Source organism: Mus musculus, chromosome 3 (genome assembly GCF_000001635.26).
Source record: "Mus musculus strain C57BL/6J chromosome 3, GRCm38.p6 C57BL/6J".
Lineage (NCBI taxonomy): Eukaryota > Metazoa > Chordata > Mammalia > Rodentia > Muridae > Mus > Mus musculus.
Window position 1 is genome coordinate 142715879 of NC_000069.6, and position 27932 is coordinate 142743810.

General features: G+C 42.6%; 1 protein-coding gene across 4 annotated transcripts in view; it reads left to right on the forward strand.

Moving 5' to 3' along the window:
- The window catches only part of Kyat3 (kynurenine aminotransferase 3), a 43893-nt gene that overhangs the window by 14860 nt on the left and 1101 nt on the right, over positions 1 to 27932 (forward strand). For all 4 annotated transcript variants that reach the window (XM_006501431.3, NM_173763.4, NM_001293560.1 and 1 more), the window contains 11 exons: positions 2498 to 2556; positions 4483 to 4627; positions 7237 to 7386; positions 9543 to 9629; positions 10086 to 10211; positions 10304 to 10424; positions 13881 to 13957; positions 15324 to 15413; positions 18596 to 18782; positions 21894 to 21967; positions 22347 to 22433. In XM_006501431.3, the coding sequence (XP_006501494.1) occupies positions 2501 to 2556; positions 4483 to 4627; positions 7237 to 7386; positions 9543 to 9629; positions 10086 to 10211; positions 10304 to 10424; positions 13881 to 13957; positions 15324 to 15413; positions 18596 to 18782; positions 21894 to 21967; positions 22347 to 22433 (1200 nt within the window). In that variant the 5' untranslated portion in view covers positions 2498 to 2500. The remainder of the gene's footprint in view (positions 1 to 2497; positions 2557 to 4482; positions 4628 to 7236; positions 7387 to 9542; positions 9630 to 10085; positions 10212 to 10303; positions 10425 to 13880; positions 13958 to 15323; positions 15414 to 18595; positions 18783 to 21893; positions 21968 to 22346; positions 22434 to 27932) is intronic.

Here is a 27932-nt window from a genome sequence, read left to right on the forward strand (position 1 = left end):
CACATTGCAGATTTCCTAGCCCCGTCGCTGCATGGCCAAGTCCTAGAGATAACTCTCCCAATTGCTATTTGTTCTTACTTTCTTGAGAAAGTTTACTGACACGGCAGAGCACACGGTATTCTTATGATCTAAGGGCATACAAGTGCAGGAAGGTAGGAACAAAATAATGGAAAAGACTGAATTTAACAGGAGCACATAGAAGTACCTGACTGGATGTAGGGAGGGCAGGAAACAAAGTCTAACTTGAATATCAAAGGTGGCAGATGGAACCAGAACTGGCCAAATGCAGGGGCAGTGCTGTTTGGTGAGGACCAGTGATGGAATGGAGTACAGAGCATGCCTCCTTAACAGAAGCACTCTTACCTGCAAGAAAAGGGACAATGAATGCTTTCCGGGCGAAAGAAATGGTTGCTGTTATGTTCGTAACTATTCAAAACTCAGTGCTACCTGGCACAATCTTATTTCTCAACGTAGAATTCAAGAGTGGGTCTTGGCATTACGAAGGTTGAGAACCATTGCTATATAGTGAGGCTGGGATGCTGATGTAGAAAGACGGTCTTAGCAGAGGACAGACTACATGCAGAGTAACATCATTTAAGTGTTGGATGGTTGAGGCATGGAACTGTGATGGAGAGGAGGCAGTGGCAGCTGTGGGAAGTGGCTGACGTAGACTTTGGATAAAAGTGAGTCGAAATGTGCCTTTTGACCTCAACTAAATAAATGTGGCACTCAGCTGTACTTTGTGGCTGTGTTGTCGACTGCACTCCATCCTGTTCTTTTTTTTCCTTTTCTTTTCCTTTGTTAGGGAGTGATGTGTGTGGGAGCCATGCAAGTGGCCATAAATGGAGTCTGGAGGTCCAATGTCAAGGCTGTCCCTCTATCTACCTCAGTTGCTCTCTACCTTATTATATTTAGGCATGGTCTCCCATTGATCTATCTGAAGCTCAGTGTTTGAGGTGGACTGCTGGACTCGGGGCAACCCCTGAGGTCTTCCTATCTCTGGCCCCCAGTCTTGGAGTCACAAGCCCTGTGCAAACCCGACTTCTACCTGGGAGTGTGGGATCTGAACTCAGCTCAGGCTTTACCCACTGAGCCATCGGCCTGCTGACGTCTTTATAATAAAAATGAATCTGCTTTGCATATCTGGTCCCTTGCTGAGTAAATCATTATGATCTCACCATTGTCTCGGAAAGAGGGAAAGGCCTGTGTTAAAAATCTCTTTCTCTGGTCTGCTGGGTCTTTTGAGTTTTATCATCATATTCTCTAGAGTAGCCTTATGTTCAGGTGGGGCTTCATCAAAATGCTGTTCCTGAAGTGTGTTAGCCTCCAGAGAATTTGCTTGTGATTTTTTTTCTGTGGAGTTTCAAAGATTACCAACAGGAGGCTGAGAAAGCTATTTCTTTGGTATTGTTATTGGAAATAGAAGGAGAACAATGGTCTATTTAATAACCATTATCATTATCTTTTTTCCAGATTGAATTAAAATTGCTTTAATATTCTATTATAAAATTCCTTGCAAAATTGCTGTCAATCACTTTTTCTTATTTCCACCAGCCCGCTAACAATGAACTTAAAGCTAATTCAGTATTTCAGAGAGAGAGAAAGAGAGAGAGAGAGAGAGAGTCAAAATGCAGCTTTTGAATCGAAAGAACTGAAATCTTATATATGGTATGATTACTATAGCTTCTAGCATTTTCCTACTCCGGGCTTAGCTTACTTGCTGGTGTGAGTATACCTGGTGGGAATGACGACTATACTTGTAGCAGCAACTTCCAGCCATATTTGTAGAAAGCCTCAGTATGTGAAAGTCTGTAGAAGACAAGTAAGAATGTGCTGTAGAGACAGATCGTGGGCTTGTTTCAGACGGTTTTATGAACGTACCAGATGTGAAAAGCTTTCTCCATCTTCATGGTACCTCGACTTTGTTATTTCAATAAGTGGAATTCATAAGGTTTCATAGGGCTGTTATGAATGTTAACAAAATTAATTATGTAAAGAACACAGAACAGTGCTGGGCACATAAGCATCGCTTCCTAATGTCACCTATCATTATCTGTAACCCATTATGAAGGATTTTTAAAACCATTTATTGAGTTCTTCCTGTAGGATGTAGGAGGGACTTCCGTATAGAATTCTAGATGCATAATACGTTCCGCAAGCTTCGTATGTAGCATAGTTCAAGATTCTCTCGACGCTTTTTCCTCTGATGTTATTATTGAGCTCTTGAGTGTGGTTCATGCCGTTAGATTGATTAGCTCTTCCTGCTGGGATAGTCTTGTCCTCAGCTGAGAGTGTACAGATGTGAGCTGCACATGGGAAAGTATTCTGAGGAGCAGTAGGGACAGGTTGGACAAGTCTGCAGGATGCTGCATGGGGCTCTAAAACTTCCTCTCATGCTAGCGTTTACAGCCTAACAGGAAAAGGGAGAGTGGCCCATTGTTTACTGACCTCTTTGAATTTTGACCAAATAATTAAAAGATAACTTTATATCTTTCAGAAAATGGCTTTGAAATTCAAAAACGCCAAACGAATCGAAGGCCTGGACAGCAATGTGTGGTGAGTGTCTTTGGCAGAGGGTATGTGGTAAAGCTTCCTGTGCGCCCTTAAGTTGGATTCTTAACTTCGCCTGCAGTTCAATAAAGAAGCCATTTAATTCACCATTAAAATTAAACAGAGAAAGCTAGCCATACATACCTATGCCACTTTACTCATTTAGCAAGTGTACCCCTCTGGGCTAGCACTGAATATACAGTAGAGAAAACCTAAAACTACATTTGAGTAGTGCTTTTGTGAAATTTACAACTAACTGATTCCTTTTCTGTTTTTCTTGAAGTAAGCATTTGCTATGTATGTGGCCCAGGCTGGCCTCAAACTCTTTGTCCTCTTGCCCCAGCCTCCCCAGTGCTGGGATTACGGGACTACAGAGATTATAGTTTTTCTTATTTGCTCTCCTTTTAGCAGTTGATAAGAAAAATTAAACATGACATAGTGGCTCATGCCTTTAATCCCAGCACTCAGGAGGCAAAGGTAGGCAGATCTCTGTGACTTCAAGACTAGCCTCATCTAACAAAGCACGTTCCAGCACAGCCAGGGCTCTTTTACACAATGAAACCCTGTCTCAAAAAAACAAAAACAAGAAAAATTAGTAACAGCTCCCCACATATGTATATATGTATGTATGTATATATCATACGTATATATGATTGCATACACACACATATATATACACACACATATATATATATATACACACACACATATACATATAACCATATACTGGAATGTATACGTGTGCCACGGACCACCCCAGTAGGGTCTGGGGGTCCCTGGAATGAGGGTCCTCGAAGCTAGGTGGGTAAGGATTCGGCAGTAACAAACAGAAACAAACACAGAGGCAGTTTGAATCTGAATGCATTTTGCAGCTCTCAAGCAGGGGATTTTATACATTAAAAAAACAAACATTACATCTCTTAGAAACTATATCCAGTGAATCAATCACAAATACCAACACAAGTCATTTGGCACAGTAAAGCACAAAAATCAGCCAAGCATTACAACTCTGAAACTATGTATTCAGTGAATCACAAGCAGAACAGGTAACATCATTATAAATCATCAAAATATAGCAATTCTAAAAGGATGTATTCAGTGGGGGCTGTCGTCCAAGACATATTTCTGGAAGCAGGTTACTAAATCTTTAACGGTCAGTGCTCTTAACCACTGAACTAACTCTCCAGCCCCATGTCAATTATTATTTAATATCTAGTGCCTGATTTTTTACAAATCTTCAGTATGTAAATTTAAACTATTTTAATTCTTTCTAATTAGGCTTTCTTTACCATATACCAAAACCCACCTCCGATGTCACACTTGTAGCCATATGAAATTTTATTATTGGGAAAGTTTTTATCTATCATAATAGTTTTGTAAATGATTTAGAAAGTAAAGCGTTGGTTTCCCTGGGGATACGGTCATGTTAGTGACCCCATCTCTAGGGATGGTTTCTTACCCATTATTTTCACTTAAGATCTTGGCCTAGGCCACCAGGAACATGTAAATAAGAAAAGGAATAAGAGAAAACAAAACAGATAGATTGCCATGAGAACTACAGCTCAATATTTTTTTTTTTTTCTGGCAAAGAGTTCCACATCTGGTTCCAGGAGGCCTTCCCCTTTTGAGGTCAATTACCTCAGTCTCTGGAACTTGTCACACAGATCCTACTAGATAGAGGTGGTGTGGCATATGTGTGTGTGATATGTCCCTGGAATATAAATGTCCCTGAATTGGCTTCTCTAAGGAAGTTGAGTTTATTAGGTCAGTCACCGTTTGCTAGGTAAACTCACCTTGTGGGCAGTCACATTTTTGTTGGGAACCCATTGGGTTTCGATTCTATGATGAGAGCATATTACACTAAAACTAAGTCTGTAATTATAGTACTCCCTAATCTTTGTGGTTGTTTTGTTTTGCTTTGTTTTTAATCAGGGTTGAATTTACTAAGTTGGCTGCGGATCCTTCTGTGGTGAACCTTGGACAAGGCTTTCCAGATATATCCCCTCCTTCATACGTAAAAGAAGAGTTATCAAAGGCTGCATTTATTGATAACATGAATCAATACACAAGAGGCTTTGTGAGTCTATCAGGGCCATGTGGGATACACCGATATGTCATGGGGGGGGGGGGGTTGTTTGTGTCTAAACTTAAAGGAAATTGACTTTCTAGGATCAACTGTCTTAACCTGGAAACTCTGGAGCCCATGGCTCTCACCTCTGAGGATGAGTCTTCTCTAATTTCCAGGAATTTTTCAGTCCCGTTTTGGCTGTTCATTGACTACTGTTCCAAAATGAGCTCTCAGGACATCAAGGAAAGGGAAAATATTCTCTCAAAGCATCTTTGCTATCTCATTAACACTCATGTAGCCTTAGCATTGGCTTCTTAAAGAACCCTGTCTCTAACTAGACACTCGCTTCCTCGCTAACTCTAACTCTTCTTTCTGTGCTGAAAGGCCCAGGTATCCAGACATTTCTTAGATTAACGTTAACTTTGAACTTGAAAGTCCAAGCAGTCCGCACAGATCATTGCTATGGGGATGGGAAAACAGGGGAAACAGCAAGACTGACTCGATCCGGATTGTCATGGTGGTGAGGGGTGGGGGGTGGGGATCTTATGGTCTCATTGTCTTCGTTAAGATGTCTCTTGCTATGCCAAAATACCATGGTAATTTGGGAAAGGGTTTATATTTGTCTTACGATGCATAGTCTACCATCCAGGGAAGCCAGCAAAGGAACTCAAGGAAAGAACCTGGAGGCAGGAGCTGAGGCAGAGGCCATGGACAGATGAGTGTTGCTTACTGCCTTGCTCCTCATGGCTTGCCCAGCCCTGCTTTCTTGTAATACACAGAACTAACAGCCCAGGGACAGCACTGCCCACAGTGAGCATCAATCACCAATGAAGAAAATGCACCAGGGTTTGTGGATAAGTTAGTCTGGGAGGCGGTCTGGGAGCGACATTTTCTTACTTGAGGTTCCCTCTCCAAAAATGACTCGAGGTGTGTCAAATGAACATGCAAGTAGCTATCACACTCACTAACTGACCAGTCTATACGCCCCATATCAGACCCGAAACTATGGAAGGTGTAGCAGAAAATATAAGGAAAAAGTCAAGATATTGGGATAGGATGTGATTTTTTTTAATAAGGCTCCCAAAACACAGGTAACCATGGCAAAAATAGACAAATGTGCTTACCCTCAACTAACCATCAGGGAAATGTAAATAACGCCACAAGAAATCACCTCATCCCAGTCCAGATGGTTATTTATTTAAAAAGCAAAGCATAGCAACGAAAGGAGAGGAAAAAAAATCTCTCCTGTGCTCTTGATATTACTGTGCACCTGTCACAAAAAGAAGCAGATGCAGAAACAGCAAACTGGGTCAGTGGGTGAAGGCAGTGTCAGGGCTGAAAACCTGAGTGGGATCCTTGGGACATGCATGGTGGAGGAAAAGAAACAATTCTCCAGTAGTTCTCTAACCGCCACAGGTGTACAAGGTGTCATGGATACCCAAAACACAATAAATAAATGTAAAAAAAAAAAGTTAAAGGAACAACACGTATAGAAATATCTGGATTTATATCCAAAGGAAATAAAGTCAGCATATCATAGACACCCTGCCCCATTTTTATTGAAGTGCTGGTCACTGTAACTAAGATACTGGGATTAGTCTAGGTGACTGACCCTCAACAGAAGAATGGTAGAAAACATGGCACCTTCTGCAGGAGACTATTCTGCTGCCATGGAAAGGATGGGAACCAGACACACACAGCAAAGTGGGTAGAACCAGCAAACATCATGTCAGCTGGAGCACTGAGGCAGACCAGAAGGACACTTGTGCTGAGGATTTTGTCTCATACGTAAAAGCTGTAAAATGTACGTGTAAAGGTAGATGAGAGTTGAAGAGTCATTGCTAGAAGCTTGGAAGAACAACTGGGAAGAGAGACGGGGAGATTAATAGATATCTCGAGACCCATCAAGATGGTAGGAAAAATTCTCATCTTCTGCAGCACAGGCAGGGATTATAATAAGCACGTGTAGGGATTATTCACAATAACCTGTTATATATTTAGAGACCTATAGTAGAAAAGAGAAGCTTGAAGCTTCCAAGAGAAGTTCAAGGCAAATTCTAGTTACTGATTTTATCTATATACTGTGGTCTTGTGGTGAGGTATCACTGCCCCTTACGTATATGCAGTTATTACATGTTAACAAATTCATGCTAAAGTATGAATGGCCTATTTCAGAATATGAGTTGAACCCAGGACAAATTCTGGGTTGCCAAACCTCCTCTTCTGTGAATACTCTTCATCAGAAGCAAGTTTTCATAACCGTTCATAGAGAAGCCCTCAAGATGCAAAAGCTTCTCAAGTTTATTGCCACTTTGTAGATACAAATTTAGAGGCTGGAGCCACTTGGTGATTAAAAGCACTTGATGCTCTAGACCTGGGTTCAATTCAAAGCACCTACCTGTGATGTGATGTCAAGTCCAGGGAATCAACACCCTCCTCTGGCCTCTACTAACTCCACTCATTTGGTGCACATACACATGTGTAGGCAAAATATACACTTGGGGATAATACTAGGTATTAAAACCAAATTTGAAACTAGTTACATTACTTCAAAGAAGTAGTTTTCATAATGAATTTCAAAGTGGGATTTTATTTTGCCCTAATCTTTAATACAACAGGGTCATCCAGCACTTGTGAAAGCTCTGTCCTGCTTATATGGAAAGATTTATCAACGTCAAATTGATCCAAACGAAGAAATCCTTGTGGCCGTGGGGGCATATGGATCTCTCTTTAACTCCATCCAAGGATTGGTGGACCCAGGAGATGAAGTAAGTGCATGAACATTGTCATGACCCCCCGTGCTTCCGTCTGTCCCATGTTAGAAACAGTCCCTCATCTTGTGCCTTTTTCACTTTCAATCTATTTTGAAGCCATGTGATGATGGTGCGGTAAAGCTAGCTGGCCTTAAACATAGAGTGGGTTAAACCACCATGTAACCATCGCACACACAAAGACGTTGCACCTTTCCAGCATCCAGACTTGGGTGCTTCCCGGGGTGTGTTCTCCCAGCGTTAGTCACTGCCGTGTATCCTTCCGCTCAGCTCCTTCCCATGCCTCTTTGATGGGAGAGCAGTTGGACTCATACCTTTCAGGCTCTTGAGCTTTCTTATCCTTTTCATTTGTTGTTATAAATAATATCACAGGGTTGTCCACTTTGTACTGTTATTAGTTAGCTAGTTGTTAGTTTGCTTGTGGTTGTTTTTGAGACAGATTGTTCTCTTGCACAGGGTGACCACTAACGTTTTATGTGGATGGCATGCAGCCCCTCTTCCCCCACACACAGGTTCAATAAAAACATTAGTCCATGTGTGTGTTGTGGAAATGTTTATATCCTTTTATCTAGGAGTAGCAACCATATGAATTTATTCAACTGATCATCTAAAAATGAAGAACTATATATACAAATGCAACACTTGTTTATATATGCATAGGTAAAAAAATAATTCTAAAATTCAGTGAACTCTCAGGTAGACATTAACATAAGAGTGAAAATTAGACTTGGACTTCATATTTCATGAAATAGGGCTAGGTTTTTAAAGGATAAAAAAGCATGGGCTGGCGAGGTGGCTCACTGGGTAAAGCCATTTTCTGCAAAGCTGGACAACCTGAGTTTGATCTCTAGACCCCATGTGATGGCATTAGAGTCGACGCTGACCCGTTGTCCTCAGACTCCCACATCTGCACCACACTGCACATAAGAGCATATACACAACAAATAAGTGTGTTCAAAAAGTATATAAAAGTAGAAAGCTAGACAAGTAGCACACACCTATAATCCCAGAACTTGGGAGGTCAGGGCTAGAGAAGATCTTATTTGGAGGAAAGGGAGAAAGGGTACTGACTGACTTACTTTTCTATTTATCTGGCCAAATACCATAACCAAGGCATCGTACAAAAGAGGGTTTTTAACTGGGAGCCTGCTTATAGTTTTAGCAGGTGGGTAGAGACGATGTGCTACATGGCTGGGAGCATGGTAGCAGGCAGGCAGTCATGATGCTAGAGCAGTAGATGAGAGCTTTCATGTGGAAACAACAACCATGAGGCAGAGAGAGACGTGGAATGGTGTCGACTTTTGAAACCCCACAGACACACCTCCTCCAACAAGGCCACACCTCCTGATCCTTCCCAAACAGTTCTGCAAACTGGGGACCAAGCATTTGAATATAGGAGCCTGTGGAGCTATTCTCATTCAAACCACCACAGAGAAATAAAGGGAAAGAAACATAGAAAAATGTCCTAGTTCAGGTCTGGGGGTGGGGGGCATGCAGCAAATCAGACCAGCTCAACCTGAACCTGCAGCAAGGGTGATTGGAGGAGAGTTTGAGAGTCAAGAAGTCTGATCTAAAGACTAGGAAAGAGGCAGGTGACAGATACCACACACCTGGGGGTATGCTATGGGCATCACACAAGAACAACAGCATCCACTCTGATCCCCTGATCCCTACATGTTTACTCTCAAGACACTGTTTTTACGTTAGTACTCCATTCTACAAAGTAGAGAGTCATTCCCAAAATCTGACCTTCATCACTGTCTGATATATCAAGTATATCCTACCTTGTAGTTTGTAACTTGAAATCCAAAAAAAGAAAAATAAGAAAAAGAAAAAGAAAAGTCCTTACTGATTTGGGTTAAAACATCTGTTTGAGAACATGATGAGTAGCCTAGGCCTCAGATAAACCTGTGTGTGAACCTGTAATATGTGACAGCTTGGAATGTCCTCACTGTAAGTCCATCTGTAGGTTTTTCTGAAAGACTAAGAACTCCAGCTTTGACTCGCTGGGTGTCTTTATATCCTTCCGCACTAAGGCATTAGCTCCACAAAGACCAGACCTGTCTTTCCATTGCTGTATTCCATCACTTGCACAGTGCCTCAGGGAAGAATTGCTGGCTGATTTCCTGTGTTCTTGTTTGCTTTTATCTCAGGTGATAATTATGGTGCCTTTTTACGACTGTTATGAGCCCATGGTGAGAATGGCCGGAGCAGTGCCTGTGTTTATTCCCCTGAGATCTGTAAGTCCCCTGTCATCTATGGGCTTGAAGAATGTCGTAAAATATCAATTACTTTGTCACTAAAGACATAGCTAAGTCTTTTGAAAATAACACAGTAACTAAGGTGATTCATAGACTCCTCCATCAGTCTTGGGCTGCCTCCTGTTGCCCATAGTTACAGCTGGCTTGTGGGAAAGAGCAACAGCTGTTTTGCTGAAGGGGTTCACTGTTTCCTTTAACCAGTGTGTACATAAGGCCTAGGTCCTCTGGGTTCTCAAGGTTGAATTAGAGCCTAATTGTGTGTGTGTTTGTGTGTTTGTGTGTGTGTGTGTGTGTGTGTGTGTGTTCTTTGTTAATCATTTATTCGATTACCTATGTCAGGTCTGTCTTAACTCTTCGTTTTCCTTTATTAGGTTGTCTGTAAGACAGCAAACATGAATTAGTTTGTTCAAATCACATCTTATTCTTCATGCCTAGAAACCTACTGACGGGATGAAGTGGACTAGCTCTGACTGGACATTCGATCCTCGAGAACTGGAAAGTAAATTCAGTTCCAAAACGAAAGCCATAATATTAAATACTCCACACAACCCCCTCGGCAAGGTGAGCGAGCCTCTCTGCCCACACCGGCTGGGAGTCGCTGCTCTCTCATGTGTAGAGTAACATGGCTGTGCCCTTTCTTTTCATGTGTGCAGGTGTATACCAGACAGGAGCTGCAAGTCATTGCTGACCTTTGCGTCAAGCACGACACTCTGTGCATCAGCGATGAGGTTTATGAATGGCTTGTCTATACTGGACATACGCACGTAAAAATAGGTACTGATTACAAGAGTCTCGAGTCTGAATGTCTTTGGTCACGTGTGGAACAACTGATTGGAAAGGATCCCAGGCCAGCTTTAAAATAGTCTCTGTGATGGGCATCTGTGCGACACTTACAGGAAGCGTTTAGGTGGATCATGCTTGAGGGATTAAAGTTCAGCTGGAGGGACAAATGTTCAAGTGAGGAAAAGGACTTGAGATCGCATTACGAAGCCGGGACACCAGCAGAGTAGGTCTTGTGTCTGTCTTTGGCTTCCTAACAAGAATCCTGCTGTTCCTCGGTGCGTAGATCCTGCCTGGCTCAGGACTTTTTATGAAGAGGTTCATGATTGTTTGTGCTGAATGAGCTGCCAAACAACAGCAAGGAATTGTAGAGTGGCAAGCTATTGCTATTCTGTCCTCAGTGGGATTTTGCCATTGCTACTAAGCTATCTTACCCAAATCCTACAGTATTATCTGGGATGATCCAAGCTCTCAACTGCAGCACTTTAGTGCACAGACGCAGTCAAGCCAAAAAAAAAAAAAAAAAGAACCACCATATGCATAACATAATAGTTTTAAATGCATTTGAGGGTTTTTTTTTTGACTTGGTGATTAATATTCATTTACTAGATCCTCTTGTTAAGTGATGTGTAATTTTCAAAATCAGATAAGTGGCAGCTACTGCCAATGGCTTACAAAAAAATCATGCATAAGAAAACCGCTAAGGTGTCTTTTCAAAATTCTATATATTGCCTTGTCCCCAGAGTGACAATCATTATACTTGGGGGACTACAGCAAAAGGAATTGGTTCTGTGACTGCAGATAGATAGATAGATAGATAGATAGATAGATAGATAGATAGATAGATAGATAGATAGAGTGAGTCAGTCAGTCAGTCAGTTAGTTTTGGGTGAGGGTCAGAAGCAAACTGTGTCTCTGCCACCTTAGGTGATGAATAGGGACTGTGAAGAAATGGAAACTGCAGCCAAGCATGGTGACACACACCTATAAAACACGCCACTCCTGAGTCTGAAGCAGGAGGGTCTCCAGGTCAAGGCTGGTCTGGCTAGAGAGAGGCGTAAACTACAGAGCTTGATCTCAGCAGCTGGCCTGAGAAGGAAACACTCACAGATGCTTCTCCACTGCAGCCTCGGTTACCAAGCCGCACCATGACTTACCCAGTGTGTGTTGTAAGCTTTAGCCTTACCCAGACCTCAGTCTGTGTTGTAAGATTAAGCCAAGTGTCCCTGGGACACTGGGGCGACTTCATCTGGAGATAAGTGAGATTGCAGGCTTAATGATCAGATTCAGTGTAGGAAGGGGTATACTTTTAACAGCCATCCAAATTTGGGTGGCCTCTAGATCCACCGAAGAGGACTAATTTTCATCAGGGCAAGTCTATAAACAGAAAATTTGTAGTTCAAGATGTTAATTGCACAGCTCAGTGTTATTATGTGCCCAAATTGGGTCGGAACCCACCATGGTTTATCTTGTTGATGACCTATCTTAGGTCATTTGAACGATTTCTCAGTTTGAAATTCAGACCAATCTTTAAAAATCAAATGTTGTGGTCCAGAAAGATAGTTCAACAGAGAGGGTGTTTGTTGCCAAGCCTGAGAACCCGAGTTCCACCCAAAGGACCACTATGCTGACAGGAGTGTACTGTTTCCTTGTATGTGATGAGCACCCAGACGGTAGAACTGATGCTATTTGATAAAGATATGTTTTGAAACTTCATATCGATGGGGCACTCACAAGGGATGGGATGTGTTGACATCACAGACCACTCTGGAGTCCTGTCTCTCCTTCCACCCTTCTCTGCGATACAGAGACCCAGCTCACATGGTCAGGCTCGCCCAGCAAGTACTGTTACCTACCAAATCATCTTGATGGCCCCCCCTCAGGACATATTTTTAACTCAGACTTGCTTTAATTGTTGCAACAGCTTATAAAATTAAATTATTGCAAAAAATATGAATTCACTATGTAATAATTTAGAAAAATGCAGTTTGTTTGCCCTGAAGCATGGGTATGCAACCAATGCCTCCTGCCTTTCATACATATAAAAATAAAATTAAACATCTAAAAAAGAAAACGGTAGTGAGCCAGGTGTGGAGGTGCACACCTTTAATCCTAGCATCCGGAAGGCAGAGGCAGGTGGATCTCTGTGAGTTCAAGACCAATCTAGTGTACGTAACCAGTTTCAGGCTAGCCCAAACCACACATTGAGATACTATTGCAAAAAAACACTAGAAGGGGAGGAAGAAAATGGTAGTAGAATTTACTCTTACTGGATGAGATGTTCTTGGCTCGTCCAGTGGCAAAACTGGTATCTTAGCCACCACAAAGAACCTGCCTCTCTAACACACGTATTTCGTTGATATTCTAAATCACTAATATTTGGATTTCTTTTCCTTTTATGCTATGCAGCTAATATGTTAAAAATATTGTTATTACCTTTCATACCATAGCACAGAATGCCAGCCCCTCCTCCTCTCTGCTTGCCTAAGCCAATGTGGTTCCGAATCATAGCCAAGTCAACCCTGGCTCCCTCGCCCTTCACCATTGCCTAACACCCCCTACCTGTCCCCACCCCAGCCCTCAGCACACTGTCACTGCTGCCACCTTGTGCCTAATTCCTAGCCCGTGCCCCTGCCGTGTTTCCTCGGCTCTCTGGTAGCTACTAATGGATTTGATGTGCCACTGTGAATGTGTGACTTTAGAAGATATCAGTCAAGAGGCTTGTTGACTCTGGTTGAAAAAACAATGTTCCAAAATTAAAGGCAGTGATGCTTGTACAGTAGACTGCACATTTTAACCACCGCTCTCGGGAGTGTGGGGAAACAGACCTAGAAAGAAGTGTTCAGTGGTAGAGCGCATGCCAAGCATGGGAGAGGTCCCAGATTTGATCCCCAGTACTGTCCAGGAAAATTAGCTGCTTAATGTTGCAGCCATGACTAGCACCAGGCACTGAGTGCCCCAGCTTCAGTGACAGCTGACACCTGGGCTGTCCTGCTGGTACCATTGCTAACCCTGAGGTGACCTCAGTCTTATCCCCAAGGCCACATGGTAGAAACAAGAGAGAACAAGCTCCCAAAAGTTGTCCTTCTGACATCCACACATCCTGTGCACAGCTAGCTGGAAATTAAATAGATACATAGATAGATGGCTAGATGGATGGATGGATGGACAGACGGACAGACTGACAGACATAGATAAAATGATGAAACTGTTGTGCATGTCTGCGTATTGGTCCAACACTGAAACGCACTACAACAGTTTTAACTAAACATGACCTTAAATTTGAATTATCTTAAAAAAAAAACTGAAATAACTCCACTAAGGATACTATGTAATATATCTGTTTTCCTTGAGTTCATGTTGTCTGCATTGTGTTTTTAGACTATATTTGATAAGAAGTAACTAGAGAGGAGATATATAGCCACTTATTTAGTTTTCTTTTCTTTTAAGCCACTCTTCCAGGTATGTGGGAGAGAACAATAACAATAGGAAGTGCTGGCAAGACATTCAGTGTGACTGGCTGGAAGGTAAGAGAGAGGGCACACCTGGGTTGGGACTCAATGGTAGAGCAGGTAGTTTGCATGTGACAGCCTTGGGTTCAGTCCCCAGTACCCTGTAGAAAAATCAGGCTCTTAAAAACAGGCCGACGCTTTAATTTCTGTAGAATATTTTGCATTTTAAATGCATACATAATGTATGTGGGGTTTTAGAGTTAATGATCCTTTCTGTCTTTACTGGTCAACCTTTTAGTTTTAATTACATGTGTTTATTTGGGAGCAGGGGGAATGTGTGCTGTGGGGGATGTGTGAGGGTCAGAGGGAATATGTAGGAGTCAGTTCTTTCCTTCCAATGTGTGGATCCATGATACCTTGGGTCCTCAGCTTGGTAGGAAGCAAGCTTTTACCTTCAGAATCCTAGCACCCACCCATGTTTCATCCTTTTTGAGACCAAGTGATTTCTTAAAAGAAAGAAAAATCAAGCAATTTTTTCTTCTTATGAGTGACCAACTAATAATACATTTTCTTTACAAAGAATATTTACATATGAAAAGAGAAAAATAAGACTGATTAATACTATGTTTTTTTTAACTGTGGCCCAAGCACTGAGTGTTTTTATACATGCTAATTTTTTTTTCATTCTTAAAAGCACAGTATAAAGTAGGCATGGTTATTATCCCTATTTTGCAGATTATAAAACTAAAATCATGGGAATTTTTACTGTCTTGACTGAGATCATACTGCTAATAAACTAACATCAGGGCAGGTCAGCCACCTTCAGGCCCCATGCACCAACCACTAAACTGTTGCATTCATCCAGGTGTGGTGGCCAAAGCCATTATCCTGAGCCCTTGGGAGTGGAGGCAAGAAAATCAGGAACCCAGGGTCATCTTCAGCTATCTTGTGAGTTCAAGACTAGTCTGGGCTACAGGAGATACCATCTCATAAGACAAGAAATAATCCCCCAGTTAAAATTCAGTTCTCACTCAGCCATATTGAGACTAGCTGGGGCTGAGACACAGGAAGCACTCGAGGCCAGGAGAATTAAAGATCCTGTGTGCCTTAATTGTGGGGGAGTTGTCTGAGCTGCCATGCAGAGACACTTGTACCTAGACTTCAAGCAAGTGTAAGTGCTGGTTTTATTCCTCCTGAGTATCAGAAGTGACACATCAGCAAGGGGAGGGGCTCACAGTGATCCTAGATTGCGTTTACCTTCAGAAGGCAGGATGAGGGGTGAGGGCAGAGCTGGGAACTTTAAAACAACAAGCACTACCCCACTTTCCTCCTGGGGACATTTCTGCATCTCCTGTATTTGTCATTTACGCTAATGACTCGCTTAGATATGACATATATCCTTAGGTTACTTGAGATCTGCTTTTGTGTTTTTCCTTTGCAGCTCGGCTGGAGCATTGGCCCTGCTCACCTGATAAAGCATTTACAGACCGTTCAACAGAACAGTTTTTACACGTGTGCGACTCCTTTACAGGTAAGTGTTAGCCTTTATGCCTGCGCAAACTGGACAGCCTCTGCATGAGCGAGCCCTTCTACTACACCTTGGGAATTTTGGAGCAGACATGTAGCCTTTGGATGCACCCCTAATTTCAAGCTGCATAATTTATGTCACATTTAAAAAGCTCCTCTTACCATACAGGATAGTATGTTTTAAGAGACAGACAACTCTGGTGGTCATTTTTTTTTTTTTTTTTTTTTTTTTTTTTTTTTTGTACTGCAGTAGCTATTTAAAAGAAAAGAAAACCCTGGGTGTGGTGATGCATGCCTGTTATCTTAGCTCTTGAGGCTTCAGTCGGGAGGAGCATGAGTTCAAGGCTAGCTTAGACCACACTGAGACTTTAAAGCATGGCTGGACAACAACATACTAGGGCCCCGTGGAAACAGACCGAGGACACACAGTACAACTATTCAGAAAGATTTCCAGAATATATCGTGAAATTTTTAAAAAATGAAAATCCATGGCAGTATGTATTGTCTATTAATTTATACTATATTCTGTGTAAGAGAAGTGGGATGCCTTCTTAGATGATCCAGAAGAAAGCAGCTCAGGGCTGCCTGTGTTGGTAGAACTGGCTGATGGGAAGCAGACAGCAGATCCATTCTCCCAGGTTGATCTTTCTCTCTAGCACAATGCCCTGCCTTAACCTCCCACGCTGTGGGAGCACAGGCAAGTACCACTATTTCTGGCCCTGGATGTAGAGCTTTGTTAGGCTGTTGCTATTTTTGTATACATTTCTAGAAACGGATCTATTTACCATCCTCCTCTGAATTCCCCAAACAAACTAAAACAATATTCTACTTCTAGGAGGAGCGAAAGCACAAGAGAGTAAAAGTATCGGTGTCTACATCCAATCAGTGGTTGAGTGTTTCTCATCCAAGTTGTCTGTCTACCGAATAGGAAAAATTTCCATTCTTTTTAGTGATTCTCCTAGCTATGATAAAGGCTAGTTCTGAAGGTTTGCTTTATTATATTTTAAGTTCATTTTATCACCTCAAAACAAAGACATTCACTTATTCAACTAAGATTTACTGGAGATTAGAGATTTTACAGACAAAAAGCCACTGGACTCACATAGCTTAATACCTAGTCAAGAGACATAAATAATAGAGATACTTTTAAACAATATTATGTTAGACTTGATAGATGCAAAGAAAAGGTTGGAAGGAAGGCAGATGTAATGACCCAAGTTGGAGAGGACATGATGTCATATTGGACTAGCCCCATGGAGAAGAGAGCATCTGAGCACTGGTTAACCTAGAGAAGAGCCCTGTGGTCAGAGAGACTAGAAATACAACCCAATGGTAGACAGCATGGCTGCCATGGGATGTGGGAAGCCATGGCAGTTTTGAACGTATGCTATTGAAAGGAGTCTGGGGCTTCATGGAGGGAGAACATAAGAGAGGAGTTACCAGAGAGAAATATCAGAGGACTGAACTGAACTGAGGATGGCAGAACTGATGGGGCCCTGGACACAGTTGGAAGATTAAGTCAGTGGTGCCTGACACTGGGCATCGCAAACATGCTTGGGAAAATGAGGGGGTCCCAGTACACTCAGCACAGATGTTTGTGTCTTTGTGCTTTGGATTTTCCAGGGCAACGACTTCTAGAGTAAATGAACAAACTGCTCAGAAAGGTACAGCTGAAATTCTATAGCATTTCCTGAAGCATCTTATTCTGCATTTCAGGAAAAAAAAATGTGCTCAGATAGCTATGTTTGGAAACTGGATGCTGATCTCCTAGTGCTAAAAAGTTCTGTCTCCTTGCTAAATTCTCCTGCCACAAAGACTTACATGGGATCTCGACCCCTCCTACCCGGTCTTGCTCTGTCTTTTGCTACAGCTCTGTCATACATAACAGATTTTCTTTCCTGGCCTTTCTACCTCACCTCCTCATCCACCCTTCAGTATATAATTATGAAAGCCAGGGCTTTGCCTATGATGTTAACCATTCTATCTCCAATGCCGGAAGCCATCGGGCATGCTTTGCCTGCCAAGCATCTCGCTCTCGGCTTGGCAGATCTCTGTGCTTCATGCCCACTCTGTGACTTGTTTTTATTATCCTGACCTGCCATGCTTCTCAGCCACATGCCTGATCCTTACTGACACGTTGTTGTAACAAAGTACTAGAGACTGAATAGCCAATACAGAAAAGGAATTTAGGTACTAGAACGATGGCTCAGTGGTTAAGAGCAGTGGCTGCTCTTCCAGAGGTCCTGAGTTCGATTCCCAGCCACTCCATAATACCCTCTCCTGGTATGCAAGTGTACATGCAGATAAAGCACTCATACACATAAATGAATACGTAAATTAATTGATCTTGAAAGAAAGACAGAAAGGGAATTATTTCTCATGGTTCTGAAGGCTGGGAAGACTCAGATCCTGACCCTGCCTTCTAGAAGCCATATCAGAAGGACCTGCTGCCTCATAGGTGTCTCTTTTTCATTGTGTTCTCCCGTGATGGAAGTGGTTCTGGTACCATTCCTGGGGCCCCTAGTCTCCTGGGCCTAATCACCCTGCAAAGGCATTGGGAGTAATGCCTATACCTGGGAGAACAAATTCACCGAATGGAATGAAGGGAACACGAACATTAAGTCCTTTGCTCTTTACAATCTGGTTTTCCTTGGTCACATTTTCTCTTCTTTGCCACCACTGCTGAAGAAGTTACCCACAGTTCCCGGAGATTTGTCTCTAGATACATTCACTCCTTGGGACCAGAATGGTTTCAGTATTTCTTCTGAGGAATGGGGAACTCGGGTTTGCTTGTCTAGACAGCAGGCCAGGTTTAATTTCCTCCAGTGCCTTCATCAGGAAAGACTCACTCCCTCTTCCCCTGTCTAGCCATTCTTTGAGACTTAGCAAGCCGAACCACAGCTCATCTCATTAGAAAACTCTTCATGTCTGTTTCTTACCAAGTACACCATCTTTACATAACAGATCGTTTTCAGTTGGGATTTTGGTGTCTTCCTCTGTTTGTCATATTAGAGTCAAATGTTTACACCAAAAAGTCCTTCCGCCATTAACCTATGGAGCTGAATCGTCCATGGGAAGCTGGCTGTAATTGACCGAGTGACTTCTTGACACAAATCTTAGTATGATGATCTTTATTTATCCTACCAGGGAATTAAGCCATAACTGACACCCTTTGTTAACGTGCAGGCAGCCTTGGCCGAGGCGTTTTGGATCGATATCAAGCGCATGGATGACCCTGAGTGTTACTTTAATTCTCTGCCAAAGGAATTAGAAGTAAAGAGAGATCGGATGGTCCGTTTACTTAACAGCGTTGGCCTGAAACCCATTGTTCCTGACGGGGGTTACTTCATCATTGCTGATGTGTCTTCATTAGGTTTGTGAAGAAGTCTTTTCTATTTATTTCAGAGCTAGACACTCAGGTTTGAAATGATAGGATAGAGGTACAGGGAAAGGGGCCAAAGCCAGAACTGCATCTCATCTCTAGAAGAGAGTGTGTTTTCACAACTCCAGCACTTCCAACGATTCTCTTTCCTTTCAGGACTTTTACCTGAACTGTCACTGCTGATAAATGGTTGTTGGGTCGTTGTTGTTCTAGGTGTTCTGTTACAGAACTGTTCTTATTGTGTGCCAGTGTGGAGCAGAAAATTCTGAATGTGAAACAGTACATTTGAAATAGTTTTTTGTTTGTTTGTTTGTTTTTTGGTTTTGCTAACTTTTCTAAGTGCTATTTGGTAAGAAAATAGAAGTTTCTAGAAGTTGTGAAGCTATCGGGAAATGCCTGCTATTTTCAAAGCTGCAGAAATGAATGCTATAAACAGAGGGCCAAGCACTCTAATACCCTCTTCAAGAAAGCATGTTAGCAAAAAAGAAAAAAAGAAAAGAAAAAAAAAGGAAAGGAAAGGAAAGGAAAGGAAAGGAAAGGAAAGGAAAGGAAAGGAAGCAAGCATGTTAGCGCCATCTTTGAAGCCAGGAAGGCTCAGAAAACCTTAAATTTCCAACAGTCATACAGCTGGAATCCTTACAGTTCTTTCTCCAAAATCCATGGGTTTATTCCTTCATTTTACACTGGTGCATGGGGCGGTCAGAGGAGGCTCATGTGCGGAGGTCAGAAGACAACTTTTGGGAATGAATCACTTCTTTCCTTCTATCATCTGGGACCTGGAGGTGGGGGGGGGGGGGAGTTGAACTCAGATCATCAGACTTGCCTTGACCCCCCCCCCCCAGCCATCTTGCCAACCCTCCTATGAATGGGTCTCTGTTACCTGAAGGTGATGCTATACTCTGACTTGCCACCAACAAATTTTCAAGTTGGAAACATAATGTTTTACCTTTAACTTGTTGACCTCTACCAACCGATGCAGATCTGTCTGTGAGCCCCGGGATTTGAGGGCCTTAAAGAATGGGGCAGACTCCAGTCAAATGCTGTAGACAACCTTACCTCAGTGTCAGTGTGCTCTTATACATGAATGTAGCAAAGAAAGCCTTGACCCAAGGAAGGTTATTTGAGCTCAGAAAAATATGTAAATAGATATCAGGAAGCACATTCTAAATATTAGCAGAGAGCAGCCCCTTACCAGAAGCTTCTCAGAACAGATCAATTTAAACACAACTGCCTGCCGTGCACTCTAGATTATATCTGGGAAACCGTGAAAGCAAGACAGACGGCCATATTCAGATTCAGGGTACACTGGGGACAGCACTCAGCATGTCCTGTCACCAGAGTGTGTTATGTATCTGTGTTCTGACATCTAGCAAGAATAAACATGTCCTATAAATTTAGTGTAAATGTTTGTCATAGGACTCATGAAATCATATCCGAAAACAATGCGGGGAGCAAGGAAAAGGCCCTCTCCTCTGCCCTTTTTTCCTGGAATCACTCATACAGTTCCCCAAAGCATTATTCACCATGCATCATACCTTTGACCGTGTTCCAGCAGTTTTACATAAAATGTATATTTCTTTAATATTTTAAAAATATTATTAATAGTAAACCTTTGAGTATCCTGTATTGGTAAGTTATGATTACCCTAATATGGTTTTCAGTATTTTAGACTGTAATAACATTAAATGCAACTGAACTTGAGAAACTGAAATTTCTCATTTATGCTAAATTTGAGAAGCCTAAAAGAAATAAAAGAAAATTCAATTTTATGTAAAGAACGAATGGCTGTATGTTAGCTTTTTGTGGCAGCATGAACGTAGACTTATTAAGAGAAAGTGAGGTGAACTCCTGAGAATGGGAGAGTCTCCCTAATCTTTATATTCATGTCGGAATCCTTGTGTAGTACACAAGCATTAGATATTACTAATTCTTCTCATTATCACAGGTTTTAGAGAACTGGAAAGCTAGATTTTCTTGTAGCTGAGGCTGGAGGTTCTTCATGAGGTCACAGCTCCAACCCCACCTTCATGAGGCTACAGGGGAGGCCTTCACACTTCTGGGGTGTGCCTTTGCCAGAACTCGCCCTTATCCTGAAGATGGGCGTCCCTCCCATGGTTTAGACTGAGATGCCCCTGTGGCTCTCAACATGCCTGCTCCTAGTTTCTTCCCACCATGGAGCCTTTCAATTATAAAATTTTCCACCTAAATTTATTTATTAAGAGAAAACAGGTGGGGGGGGGCGGCTGGAGAGATGGCTCAGCTGTTAAGAGCACTGACTGATCTTCCAGAGGACCTGAGTTCAAATCCCAGCAACCACACGGTGGCTCACAGCCATCTGTAATGAGATCTGATGCCCTCCTCTGGGGTGTCTGAAGACAGCTACAGTGTACTTATGTATAATAAATAAATAAATCTTTAAAAAAGAGAAAGAGAGAGAAAACAGGTGGATGCCTGAGAAATGACACTCCTGGATCCAGTTATCCTCAGACAGTGCACTCTAGACAAGGATCATTACAATGTGCTATTAACCATCACAGGACTGTAGTGGGCTTGACTTATTGCACTAAGCACGCCTTCTATGTTGCCTGAGTCAGTCCATCCTGCACAGTACTAGCTGTGTCTTAGATCTGGATACAGTCTGGTTAAACAGGAGTCAGGAGAATTTGGATGGAAAACCTTTTCTAATGTTGTGGAGATGGGAAAATATCCCTTCTTTCTGATGTGGGGAAAATATTAACATCTCAAGTTCTCACATGAGCAAAATGTCATTTACTGTATATGAATTGTTCCTCATATTAGAATTTGGTTTTCCCCTTTCCTATAGATAAACATTTAAATTCCATCTGATGGTAGTATAAGAATAAAGGCAGGCAGGGGGCTGGGGAGGAGAGATGGTTCAGTGTTTAAGACAGAGGACCAGTTCATTTCTCAGCACTCAAGTCGACTTGTCAGTCAACTTCATCACACAGTGTGAGACTCCAGCAGGGTGTATGAATAACCTCTAGAAAGTTCTAGGTTACGCCTGTTTGAGTCGGGAGAAAATGTGAGCCCTGGCAGGCTTAAGTGACGCCTTCCCCCACCCACCTTTCCCTGTGGTTACAGGTGCTGACCTCTCGGACATGAACAGCGATGAGCCTTATGACTATAAGTTTGTGAAGTGGATGACGAAACATAAGGTACTGTTTACTGACCTTCCCGCTGCCCCCTTATCAAGCACCTTGTGAATGTGTCTTGAAAGACACTGAACTCCACCCTTGTCTCTTCTCCTTTTCATTTTAAAATGTTTTGTGTAGCTTTGTTGAGACAGTCTCACTCTGTAGCCTTGGCATGCCTGAAACTTGCTATATAGACCAGGCTAGCCTCCAACTCTTCTAATTCTACCTTTCATACAAAGAGTCCACCTAGGACTTTTTGAGGGATTAAAAGTATTAAAAATACTTTTTCCTTTTAAAGATTACTGTGACGCTCAGCAGTATGTTTCTAATGTCTGTGGCCCCTAAGTGACATCTGGAACGTGCGATGCTTTCCCATTGCATCACCTTGTGTGTCTTTCAGAAACTGACAGCCATTCCTGTTTCTGCCTTCTGCGACTCCAAGTCTAAACCACACTTTGAGAAGCTGGTGCGGTTTTGCTTTATTAAAGTAAGTTGCTACATTCCCACAAATATGCATTTATAGTACCTTCACTCCAATTTACAACGCAGCTTTTTTTTTCTATTTCTAAAAAATGAAATGCTAAGTGACACTTTTAAAATTTGACATGCTAGAGCCGGGCGTGGTGGCACACGCCTTTAATCCCAGTACTCGGGAGGCAGAGGCAGGCGGATTTCTGAGTTCGAGGCCAGCCTGGTCTACAAAGTGAGTTCCAGGACAGCCAAGGCTACACAGAGAAACCCTGTCTCAAAAAACAACAACAACAACAACAAAAAAATTGACTTGCTGCCATGAAATTGATGGTAAGTCAGTATTGAGCCTTGTGTTTGCTGGTTCTTTTAGTTCATTTATTTATTTGTGGTTTCTTGAGACAGGGTCTTGCTCTGTAGCCCAGGCTGTCCTCAGACTCATGACAGTCCTCCTGCCCCAGTCTTCAGGTGTTGGGAGCCACCATCCTTGATTGAGCCTTTTTTGAGGGGAACTACATAGCCCTAGCTGAGGGAAATCATTATACCTGAACTGGAAGCCTCTCAAGAAAGGTGTTGTCTGGGCCGGGGAGTGCCTGCGTTGATGCAGCACTGGCCAAGTAAGCAGGAGGACTGGGGTTCGGATTCCCATACCCAGCATAAAAGCCAGATAGCCAAGGCAGTTGTCTGAAAACTGAGACTGGATCCCCAGGCCAAGCTAACTGCTAGACACACCAGCCCATGGTTGGTAAGCTCTGAATTCCATGAGAGACCCTGCTTCAATATATAAACATGGGAAATCAAGGAAGACCTCCAATGTCCATTTCAGGCCTCCACAGATATGCACACACATGTACCCACACACATGCAAAATATGCACATACCATATATACATAGATCCCACATGCATGTTATGGCTACTGAAAACACTCATCCTTAGGTTATTTAACATAACATAAATACTATTTTTAACTTTTTGATATAACCTATCGACAAATTATGGAAGAGTTACCTAAGAATAGAATATGAGTATTTACAACAGAACAATGTGACGATTTGATTGACTAAAATGTAAAAGGAAAGGGGGCAACGTTTGGAATGTAAACACATGTTAAAAACAAAGTAAGGTTAATAAGACAAAGCATTATACTGTCCATCTTAAAAGATATAAGTGCAAGTATTTCCCTGCTTACAATGGAAACATTGTTAAGAATACTGTGTGTTGAAATGCATTTCCCATGAGCACGGCACTGAACAGTGTAGCTTTGGCAATGCAGCACAGAAGGGGGGAGCAGCCATTTTCCTTTGAATCATGAGGCCCCTTGCTACAGACAGCCCCACATTAGTAGAGAGTATGTTCCTGTATATCACCAGCTCCCCACCCCTAGATATCAAAAGCCTGACTTCTAATGGATATCTGTCATCATAAAATAAAAAAATAACCAATGGAGCCACCATAAGCCAGAGGCCAACTTTGTAAACATACTACTGAAAATACAAACATGATTAACAGAAGGGAAAAAATAACCTTAGGACTTCAGTTTTAGCTGGGCACGGTAGCCCACGCCTCTAACCCTTGCCAGGTCTACAAAGCAAGTTCGAAGACAGCCAGAGCTACATGGAGAAACCCTATCCTGAAAAAACAATAAACAAACAGTTCAGTTTTCAACGTCAACACGGCCCTACCCTTTTCCCTTCTTGGAAACAACTCGGGCGAACTGTAACATGATTTCACGAATTACGTGGGGAGGGTTGCCCTACGTGGGGAGTGGTAGAAGAAAAGAGGATGCCCGGAAAGGCTTCCTGCCTCAAAGGACAGATCCAGGTACCAAGAACAGTGGGAATTCGGCTATTCTGGCAGAGGGGAAGTGGACACGGGTCTGCAGTCGTGTGAATGCTGTAAAGCAGGGTGGGAAGGTGAGTGTGCTTGGGCTATGGATTTCCTCATTGATCTGGCAGCGTTGCCAAAAGCTGGGTTGAAGTAATATGGAGGAAAGGTCCTCAGCTAGGCCACGTAATTAATTCCCGGATGGCCAACTCCTACATTAAAGGTGAATTAAACTTTTGATGAACAAGACAGACTCTCTGCTGTCTTCAAGCACTGCCCACTTCCTCCTTGATAAATCTCTGTAAATCCATGGGGCTGGAGAGATGGCTTAGTGGTTATGAGTGCTGGCTGCTCAGATCAATAGGAGCAGTTGTGTGCACTAGCGGGGAGAACTTACAGAGAGAGGCATTCGGTCAGAAATTGTTCACATCCATAACTGAACGTGACACACCTCTTCCAAGGACATCATTCAGCAAAAGAAAGACACTGGAACCAAACAACCTCCAGAGTACTCTCCGGAAAAATGAGCTGTGCTGTGTCTCGGAGAGTGACAGACGGTGACATTTGAAGTTCGAAATGCTTAAGGCAGTACTCGAGGTTGAGATTTTTCAAGTTTAGGAATGTCAGGGTGTGGCGGTGCAGGAAGATGAAATGGGGTCTCTTTGGAGAACAGGGGAGAAATTGAAGGGAGAATACTTCGCTAAGCACATCATGGGTGAGAAAAGTTAATAAAAGAGTGTGGAGAAGAATGCAGGATTTTACAACATTAAAAAGAAAATTATGGTCATGGAAGGAAAATGAAATATGTAGTCGAGTCTCCGAAAAAAAAAAAAAAAAGTAGGAATAGAGCTCCAAATACTTGCACAGCTGTGTTCGCAGGAATGCTTCCTTTAGCTAAATGCTTGGCACGGCTCAGGAAGGATCTAGAATAAGATCCCAGGGCTGCCTCTGGGCAAGGAAAGAGAGAGGCTGAGGAAGCGTGTAGGAGGAAGTGTGTGGGAGGCTGGCTGACCTAAAAACAACATTGAAGGGCTGGGGAGATGGCTCGGTGGTAAAGGCACCTGGAGAACCCCAGTTGGGATTCCAGTGCCCACGTGAAGCTGGTCCAGTTCAGCAGGCTTGCAATCTTACAGCAAAGTGAGAGGCAGAGAGACAGTCCTGGTATTCATAGCACAACCATGAGGCTGCGTCTCAGATGAAGTGAAAGGTTCAAACCAATACTCAAGGATTTCCTCTGACTACCACACACACCTCACACAGATTCACACTCAGACACATGCGTGTGCACATTTCACTCCCGTGTGTACACACAAAAGAGGAAATATTTAAGCTGGGCAGTGGTGGAATATGCCTTTAATCCTCCCACTCAGGAGGCAGAGGCAGACAGATCTCTGAGTTCAAGGGCAACTTGATTTATAGAGGGAGTTCCAGGACTAAATAGAGATACCCTGTCCTAGAAAAATTTAAATACTTGAAGTGCAATCGACATGATTTTATAATTTCTAAAAGACCATCTCAGAGTATCTACTTAACCACTAATGATAACCCATCATTCCCCAAATATTTCATTGTGTGTTCCCCACCAACAAGGACATTCCAGAATCACAGAACACCACCCTCAGCACCAAGACAAATTGTCATCCCATCTACAACTCAGCCCCTATCCGAGTTTCACCGATTGTCCCTCTGTAAAATCCTCAGAACACGCAAGCTTTGGCACTGGCCTGAGTCAGGTCATTCCTGTCTGGCTGTCAAGGCCGGAACTATGTGTTGCATTTAGTTGTCATGTTAGCTAGGTCCTTGCGTTTAACATTCACTGCCTTGACACTCTATAAAACTCAGCAGCCAAGGCCGGAGGTGGTGGTGCATGCCTTTAATCCCAGGCAGAGGCAAGCTGGCTTTGAGACCAGTTTGGGCCACACAGCCACGGTCCGCAGAGGAACCTCCCCAACCAATCACCGTAAGGAAAGGCTCTCCAGTTAGACCTGTTACTGTGGGCGGAAGCCGCGTCTGTTTGCCTGCTACAGTTATCTTCAAGTACATCACTGAGGTGGAGTTTGCACGTATTTAGTATAAGGTTAGGGTTTTCCATTAAATTTATTAACTATTTTGAAGGAATTGCTTTGAAGCTGTGGTAGAATTCCATCTCACACCAAGCAACTTAACTATTTTCCTTATGCTTTGGTAGCCGTGAAAGCTCGTACACTTCTGTTATATTTGATGAGTTCTAATTTGTCATTGTCACCTAACACTTGTCATTGTTAAGTTTCTCCAGAATTGGGCCACTGTGAATCCCTTTAAGCTGGCTTCTGTTTCTTTTGATTTGTCACCAACATTTTGGGACCTCTTCTTGACCTTTCAACACAAGGTTCATTTTATCAATCTGGGACCAGCCATTCCCAATTAGTCTGGTTTCTTTTAGAATCTAGCTCTGTGGGTGAGGGTAGGGGGTGGGGTGATGTTTGGGGGTTTTTATTCTCTGTTGTGTGAATAGGTGTTTTGCCTGCATGTATGTCTGTGCACTATGTGTGTGTGTGTGGGGGGGGGAGGGCGGTGTCACATCTCCCGGAAGTAGAGTTACAGACAGTTGTGACCCACTATGTAAGTGCTTAGAACCCAGCCTAGGACCTCATTGAGAACAAGTGCTCTTGATCATCACTCCGGTCCTAAAGCAAGATCTAGATATTGAGAGTGTTCACTGCTGTTCTGTGATGCTGTTCCTAGGCCCTTCCAGCAGAGGTAGAGAATATATAAATGCATTCAAAGGCATACACAGTCATATGTCAGTCATACCTCTGCATCGAGGGCTGATTAATTGCATCCCCTACAAATCTGTATTTACAAAACCCCAAGATATTCAAGTGCCTTATATAAATGTCATACTACTTTTCTATAATGTATGCACGTCTGTGTACCTTAAATCATCTTTAGGTTATTTATAATCTAATGCAGTGGAACACAATCTAAATAGACGTTCTAGTGTATTGTTTCTGAATCACAACAAGAAGAAGAAATATGAGCATGCTCAGTTCAGATGTAATTTCTTCCCCTGCATATTTTCAATCATCGGTTGGTTGAGAAGCAGAACCCTTGGGTAGACAGAATTGATTGCATGCCTATTTACAGCTGCATTTATTTGTATCCAAATTTATTGAAAACTATCATATGGTTAGTTGTATTTTTTTTTCATTTCTATTTTTTGTAGCTCCCTTCTTCAAGGGTGAAACCTGGTTCCCATCATTTAATTACTTAATACCTTGCTATGTGATTGAGTTCTGGCTAGTGTCTCTCTCTCTCTCTCTCTCTCTCTCTCTCTCTCTCTCTCTCTCCCCTTCCTTCCAGCCTTCCCTCCCTGTAGTGGATACAATGTTCACAATAAGGAAGTAGAAGCCTGAGCATATGACTGGATTTTAATGACAGACATTAGAACTAAACCTAAAACCTGCTACGAGAGGTTGTCTTGGAGAACGGGGATGGGGGGGATGGGGGGCGGATTGTCGGGGGAAAGCAGGAAGGCCTTGCCTGAATGGCTGTTTTCAGTTTTCTAGATTTTTGTTTAGTTTTTTAAAATATGTTTGTGTGTGTACAAACTCATGTATAACAGAAGAGGTCATCAGATCCCCGGGAGGTGGAGTTTTAGGAAGTTTTGTGAGTCACTCACCTGGGGTGCTAGGAACATGATTTCTCTGCAAA